Below are 8,267 nucleotides of genomic sequence, written 5' to 3'. Positions count from 1 at the left end.
ATGTTCAATGTTTTGTGCGTATCTAGTGGTCACTATTTCACCTGGGAGAAGATCTGGTGTTGGATGCGGGCCGAGAGAAATAATCCCTGGCTTCGAGCCGAGGGACATGGAGCTGGCAATGGGCTAGGAGAAAATAATATTTGGCTTCAAGTCGAGAAAGACATGGTTCTAGCATTAGGCTGGGAGATATTATGTTTGGATACCACTATTTAGCACACTATATACGAGATATGCTTTATGAGATGTTTTATGTCATGCTAGGGTTTTCGGAGAAACCTATTTCATATTATGTTATTAGTTTTATAAAACTCTGGGGTTTAATATGTTGATAACTGTTTCAATAATATATATATATCAATCTACTTGGTCCACTCATGTTTGTTTTGCGTCCCTTTAGGACTTAGAATCGAGGCGTACAATCCTGGCGTCAAGGCACTTCGGCATCAGCATCTTCGAATCCTCTCGGTGTATGACCCATTCTTTTATTATTCAATTTTATATTATTTCTTTTAGTGTTCTAGTTAGTTGTATGCTCTGAACACGTTCCTCAATTGCATATTAATCATAATTAAATTTATAAGTCCTATTTAATTCTTGTTCTCATGCATTCTAAATGGCTTGCGTCACCTTCGGGTATTGGCTAGCACGTACCTACCCTAGTGTTAGGGGAATATTGGGATCGGGGCGTGTCAATGGAAGAGCGACCTGCACCAATATTTTGAGACATTTGATGATCCGCAGGTCGCTCTTCAGAAGGGTTGCCTGAAGGAGTTTGAGGACCGGGAAGATATAATTAGGTGTGGCTCTGCAGTCATTTTCAAAAGCCCAGCTATGTGGTACATTTTTTATATTTCATTTAAATTAGAACTAATACGTTTGTTTTGTTTTTTTTTAACAGAAGAAGGCGAAAGCCAACAAGAGCAATCGGGAGAAGAAGACTCTTCTCCACCTTCCGATTTGAGGCCCTTCTCGTATAGATGGAGGCGCGACGGCATGTAATAATAAAGTTTTTCATATTCAATTTTTAATATGCCAATAATATTGTTTTTCGTACTAACAATTTTTCTATCTTGTTCTATTCAGGGGGTTCACAATTCCCGGAGATTGATGTCTTCAGCGACGTTTATGTTCGACCCAGGGATGAGTTGGTTGAGTCACTTCATATAAGTATTCTTCAATTCTAATTATTATCTTACGCATTCAAGTATCATGGTTATTATTTGAATGTTATTATTAATATTTTCATGTTATATTACACAGGCGACGATGATGGAAAATAGGCAGTTGGTTCTTCAGGAGTTTGCCTCCCAACTTCCTCCCAAGACTCCGCTCAAGTCTATGGATCCCCTAGAGGATGCGGGGTTTCAGATCCTTACAAAGACCTTAGATCAGACTCTCGGGCGGAGGCTGGGGACGTATTGTAGGGAGATGAGGAATGCTCGGCAACGGGAACCTAGAGCCTCTTCATCATCATAGTCAAAGAGTCAGGAGACAACTTTGACAACAAAGGTGGCCAACCTTAGGACTGAGCTCGCCTCGTATAAGAGTGAAATATCACAGATTGTACAGGCCCTCAGTTAGTCCGGCATTCGTCTCCCGGATCTTCGTCCATCGTCGACATCCAAGCCCCTCAAGCCAAGCATGCCCACAACTCTGCCCCTTTGACCTTCAAGCCCGTCCCCAATTTTGAGACCTTCCAAACGTCTCCTAATGACGACCCCGTAGATTACGCCACATTATTTTCTTAGTTTTTTACTCCCTTACTTTTTAAATATTTTCCTTGTACATACATTTATATTTATTTAAATAAATTATTTTTCTCTTCCTTGTACATACATTTTTTTAATTGCAATTTAATTTTACTACAAAATTAAAAAAAAAAAAACAGAACAAAAAATTAAATTTAAAAAAAATAAAAATTATTTTTGTGCCACGAATACCTTCGTCTTGCAAAATTCTAGTGACTAACAAGGTTTCCTTGCACAACTATAAATTGTCGTCGCGCAAAGTTTCGAGAGACGAATATTAGTCGTCCCACATTTATATCCTGGTATTTTGTGCGACGAAGGCTAAACCGTCGCGCCTTGTTTTTGCACCAATGCTATTGTTTGTCGCTCAAAGTCTTTCTTCGAGCAGACATTTGTGCAATGGAATGACACTTTACGTGACCAACTTTTGTTCGTCGCGCAAATAGTTAAACGTAGTATTGTAGACTGGGTTGAAATCCCCGACAAGGTTTTTATCGAGGCTCATTGTATGCACCCTATCCTCAATTGTATGTATTATATTACCTTATCAATGAATATCGTACTGTTTGCGGAAAAAAAAATTAAAAACTCGCTAGATCACTAGCAAATATAGAAGGAAGAGCATATATCACGTTTCATGTATAATTTGGAAGACTTTTTTTTTTATTGAAATTGAATACTACAATATTGATCTATAGGGTTTTAGGATTTTTGATATATTATTTAGGAATTAAAAGGCATATTAAATATTTAATCTTAAATTTTCAAAAGTTAGGCATCTGCATCAAAACAAGACAAAAAAAGAAACAGACATGTCACCAGCAAAATCAAACACTTCCATGTATCCTGTTCTATCCAATATTAAAATGTTTTGAATCGTTAATTTGTTAGGTTTCCCTAACAGTTCGCTATACCATACGTGATGTTTCTAGGTTGAACATGGTCAAAAGTAAAACAAATCTTTCCGTATGCAACGGAATGACCGCGCTTATTGGAGTCAAATTAAAACAAATTCTAAAACTGGCATCATTACATACATACATACATACATATGTCTAAATTAAGCCTTTCGATATCCTATCACGATTCTTGTCCGCTATTAAGTATGAGTATATATAAAGGGCAACAGCTAACTCTAGAATTCAAATAAACAAATCACCATCAAAACATGATGATTAAGTTAGGTTTCATCCTCCTGCTCGTTCTTGGCTGTGCAGTCACAATTAGTGCCAAGCCAGAGCCTCCCAAACCTAATGCTTCATCTGATGCTTATCAGAACTTCAACCGGACCAGTTTTCCGCCCGATTTCATGTTCGGGGCTGCCGGAGCGGCCTACCAGGTACGTAACGCATCTCTATATACATATTTTCTTTCAAGTTTAATTAATTCTAATTAGGTTGATGGGTTTAATTTATTGTGTGTTTGGGAATTTTATTAGTTTGAAGGTGCTGCAAAGGAAGGGGGTAGAGGACCATCTGTTTGGGATACATTCACTCACAAATATCCAGGTATTTGAATTATTTTATTTCTCATACCCATCTTCGTCCATACAAAATTAACATAGTGAAAACCAAGGATAGAACTAGCACTAATTTCTACCAAATATCTAGTTAAAAGTGAAATTTTATGTGAATTCTTTTAAATCATCTTTTTTTTTCTTTTTTTCTTTTTAAGTGAGTCCAAGTTTCAGGAGTGTATTTTGCAATTAGGTTTTTTGTTTTTATTTAAATGTTCTGCAGAGCAAACCTCAAAAGCTAATTTTTTTTAATCAAAAAGGTCTGCTCCGAATCGGTTTATAAGATACTTACATATTTTATGGACAAATAAAACAATTCAGATAAAATAAAGGACCGCAGCAATGGAGATGTGGCTGTTGATTCATATCATCGCATTAAGGTATAAGTCACATTTTTTTACCGTTAATTCTTTTTGAAGAATTTAGCAATGAAGATCTTATAAGAATTTGAGTGCAAGAAAAATAACAAGTTCTTTCGACATGTTACAGGAAGATGTTGGGATTCTCAAGGATATGGGTTGGGATTTTTACAGATTTTCAATCTCATGGTCTCGCTTGTTACCTAGTAAGACAATCAATATAGTAAAAATCTGTAAATTACTATTGTTTTATTTAATTATATTAATATATATCATAACCCCGACAAGTTGCCTTGTGGAAAAGTTCGAACAGCTTCTCCCTAAAGAGAAAAATGGAGGTTCTGTGTTCAATACTTTATAAGTTGTCAATCTGTTTAATTATGGTTACGGAATAACTATGATTCGTCACTAGTTGTCTCCTTTTAAAGAAAAATAAATAAATATGGTGATGATTAGTATGCTTCTAATGCAATTACATTGTTGTTCTTTCTCCCCAAAACGTTTGGATCAGATGGAAAGCTAAGTGGGGGAGTGAACATGGAAGGACTAAACTATTACAAAAACCTCCTCAATGAGCTTCAAGCCAATGGTTATGCCCATGACTCCTCTGCGACTAATTTTATCCAAAAAGAAAAATATATTACTATTATTGTTTATTTTTTTTCGTTTGTGTAATATTGTTTTAATTTTTATATATTGCAGGCATAAAACCCTTCGTGACACTCTTTCATTGGGATTTTCCCCAGGCTTTGGAAGATGAGTACCGTGGCTTCTTAAGCCCTAACAGTGTGTAAGTGAAACAACTTCCCTAGCACTTGTAAACTCGTGAAATGCTTAATTAATTAAGAGTTGAAAATTGAATCAAACATTTTATTTCATATATGTAGGAGTCATTTTCAGGACTATGCAGACCTCTGCTTTAAAGAATTTGGTGACAAAGTAAAGCACTGGATCACGTTAAATGAGCCTCAAACTTATAGCGTCCAAGGTTATACAGTCGGAACATTTGCTCCAGGCCGATGCTCTAACCATACAAAATGCACAGAGGGTGGAAATTCGGCGACGGAGCCATATTTGGCAGCGTATCACCAACTTCTAGCTCATGCAACTGCTGTAAAAGTGTATAGAGACAAGTATCAGGTAAGTTTTAAATATATACATGTATATATACACAAACGTACATATATTATATATTCAAATGTTAATATTAAATATGCATGCCTGCACAGGCTTCGCAAAAGGGCGTGATCGGAATAGCACTTAACTCCGGTTGGTCTGTACCCCTTTCTGATTCTATGGAGGATAAAGGTGCTGCAATGCGAGCACTTGATTTTTCGTATGGCTGGTACGTACGCACTTCTAAATAATTAGATCACTAATGAAGTTAAATAATTAAATCACTTGATTTACAATTCACATATTTTTAAACTTGCTTAATATATATTTGAAAATTTCGATTTAATTATAGGTTTATGGATCCGTTGACAAGGGGTAAATATCCAAAGCATATGGTAAAGCTAGTTGGAAGTCGAATGCCCAAGTTCACCGAAGAGCAATCCAGTCTGCTAAAAGGTTCATATGACTTTATTGGATTGAATTACTACTCATCGTCATATGCAAAAGATGTTCCTGTTAAGGCTGCACAGCTAAGCCAGTCAACCGACGCCAAGGTCGAATCATTAAGTGAGTAAATTTAGTTAAAAATTTTAGCTTCCGATATATAATTTTTTAATTAAAGCACCACTAACAAGACTTTGAAAAATGAATTTATTGTGGCAGACAACCGCAATGGAGTCCTCATTGGTCCAATGGTACGTTTACTATATATATATATGGCAAGTTCATATATATTAATTTTTTTTTCCAACAAAAACAATATTATTTACACAGAAATAATATTAAACTTATAAACCCTCTTACCTCATATTATGTTGCAACTCACACAACTTTGACATGGTATTTTTCAGGCTGCATCAAATTGGCTATATATTTATCCACAAGGGCTTCTAGAACTATTAAGTTACACAAAGAGAAAGTATAAAAATCCAGTTATTTACATCACAGAAAATGGTAATTACGGTTTTACGTATTAATTGTGTGATTTCAATAATTTTAGTTTCGTTAAAAATGTCAAATCATACATACTACATACACTTATTGCCATTTATATTTCCACATGAAACTAAATAAACATCACATTTTTTTTTGTAGGAGTTGACGAGGCAAATGATCCCAAATTATCACTTGAGGAAGCTCTCATCGACAAAGAAAGAATTAAATATTACGATGCGCATCTTTATTACGTTCAAGAAGCCATTAAGTAAGTGATCGCTTGACAAAATTAAGCAAAGATTTGATTTTTGTTCTCATTTTTTGGCCAATCATTTCACAAACATGATTGTATCTAACATTTGATTGAGCAGGAAGGGCATTAATGTGAAAGGGTTCTTTGCGTGGTCTTTGCTCGACAATTTTGAATGGGCTGACGGTTACACTGTGAGATTCGGTCTCATTTATGTGGATTACAAAAACGGACTCAAAAGACATTACAAACTCTCAGCTCGTTGGTGGAAGAATCTTCTTTCCCGCTCGGGTCCTAAACATAATTCCTCAAAGAGCAACACCAAACCCTCAGGGGGCACCAGTTCAAAACCTAAATCCTCAAAGGGCGACATCCTTTAATCGCTACGTGGATAATGAGTTTCACGTATGTTGCCGTTTTTATAATAATAAATAAGTTTTCTGCAAAGGGAAAAAAATGCTCCCTTTGATTAGGATGCATTTGTTTCATGAGTAATTAAGGTTCATACCTTCTATTGAACTCTTGTAATTAGCACAAATAAGGATTTCCCCAAGGAAATAATATAAGATCCATTCTAGTTTCTCTCTTAATCTCAGACCATCTCCGGAGGAGATTTCAAATCTTAAGTGGAATGTCACGTAATCAAATTTGAAAGTATTAAAAGCACCAACCGATTTCTCAATTCTACGTGAATTGACATATGAATCTTTTGATGTCAAATTTGACATAAAGGTGATATTAATTAATTTTTTAATTATTTTATTGTATGGATCTCATTAGTGCACCAATTATAAATCTTGAAAATTTATTTTAATTTATTTCTTTTTAAAAATGGGTCATATATCCTTTATAACAAAAAACATATGGGTTGGAAGAAGATAAAATTTAACATTGTCATGTCAACCATCAAATTAATATTTAGCCCTTGGTTTATTTTATTTTTTTTAATTTTTTTATTTTTTTACATCTCCATGCGAGATACTCTCACCTTTTATTTTCTTTCTCGTGTCTATGTTATAATACGATATCAACACTAGATTGTAATAATGAGTTAAGCCTCATAATAGGCTAGACATAATAACACGTTCAAATTCGTTTTTAGTAAGAATTAAATCTAAGATTTCTCACTTATAAGTGAAAAGAAATATTACTAGACCGTAGTACTAAATGGTAGTTGTTATCTAATTGTTGAATTTGAATAGAATAAATTGGTTTGCTGTTGTAAATTATTGAATTTGCACAAGTCGTTGCCTATTATACTTTATGTAAATACACACTAGCTATAGTTATAAAGGGGAGGAAAACAAGCTCAGACAATCCTCTATGCAAGATGCCATCCAATTCCACGATCACCAGCATCACCACCAGACACGACCTCCTCTTCCTAGTTGAACCCCACAACTATCTTTTCTCCGTTGGACCCCCACCACCAAGGTAATATTTGATTATTTATTTTTAAGTTTAACTTTTCTTGAATATATAAATGTCTCAACGTTATTTTTCTTGAATTTGGTGGTGCAGGTGCTGATTTTGAGGTTAAGTTTCTATACAGTTTGGAAAGGGCGGCCATGAGAAATTAGGGTATCTACTATCTAGTCGAGTCTTCAACATGGGTTCTAGATTTTTCTGAAACTCGACTATTTGTATATTGATATGTATAAAAAAAATAATGTAAATACATAAAAAATCTATTTTTATATCAAATGTCATAAAAAATTAATAACAATGGAAGAAACCTATGAAAACATTAGTTGCATATTACATGTGTCGCATTTTTAGGCGCAAATGTACTAATTAAGTTTATATAATCAAAAATTTCAATCAATTCTCTTTCAATTAACAAAATAGCAAACTCATTCAGTATTTCTTGTGACATAATTGGTCAATGATAAGATTTGATCAAGATATTTGAAAGTTGCAGACCTGATAAACCTATTTGGCAGCACACCACCAATGGCGCCTTCAGTGTTAGTGTCCAGTCCTTTCTATCTTCTTTGTCTGAAACTCGGCTCAATGGATTTTCTTATGCATCTGATCGAGACAGAGCTCAAAACGTTTGGGCTTCGGATTGATCTTGATCACCTTGGGATGGTACGGGGGAACAAGATGGACTCGATTAGGTCACCCCGAGTCCTTTTGCTGGAAGTTCGAATGGCTTCTAGTATGGCACTCATCAAAACCCTAGACTTCATCTTCTAATTAATTAAACGATCAAACCTATAACCTATCCTAATCAAAACCCTAGACTTCATCTTCTTAATTAAAGGATCAAATTGGCACTCATCTAAAGTACAAGGCAATGAGAGATTAAAAATTGGGTTAATCTCAGTTTACTACTCTGA

At 34.9% G+C, this 8,267-nt stretch overlaps 1 protein-coding gene across 1 annotated transcript; it reads left to right on the top strand.

Annotated features, from left to right (window-relative positions):
* Positions 1–2,883: 2,883 nt before the first annotated feature.
* LOC114819261 (beta-glucosidase 24-like) lies at positions 2,884–6,515 on the top strand. The gene is made up of 13 exons (XM_029095065.2): positions 2,884–3,087; positions 3,187–3,256; positions 3,586–3,644; positions 3,754–3,829; positions 4,135–4,212; positions 4,326–4,413; positions 4,511–4,763; positions 4,853–4,968; positions 5,092–5,306; positions 5,403–5,434; positions 5,591–5,693; positions 5,835–5,943; positions 6,047–6,515. Exons 1-13 carry the CDS (start codon positions 2,917–2,919, stop codon positions 6,303–6,305), a joined length of 1,629 nt encoding a protein of 542 aa, XP_028950898.1. The 5' UTR covers positions 2,884–2,916; the 3' UTR covers positions 6,306–6,515.
* The last annotated feature ends 1,752 nt before the right edge of the window (positions 6,516–8,267 follow it).

This window comes from Malus domestica, chromosome 15, assembly GCF_042453785.1.
Source record: "Malus domestica chromosome 15, GDT2T_hap1".
NCBI classification, from domain to species: Eukaryota; Viridiplantae; Streptophyta; class Magnoliopsida; order Rosales; family Rosaceae; genus Malus; species Malus domestica.
The sequence above is the reverse complement of the archived record's forward strand: the minus strand, read 5'-3'. Positions and strand labels throughout refer to the sequence as shown.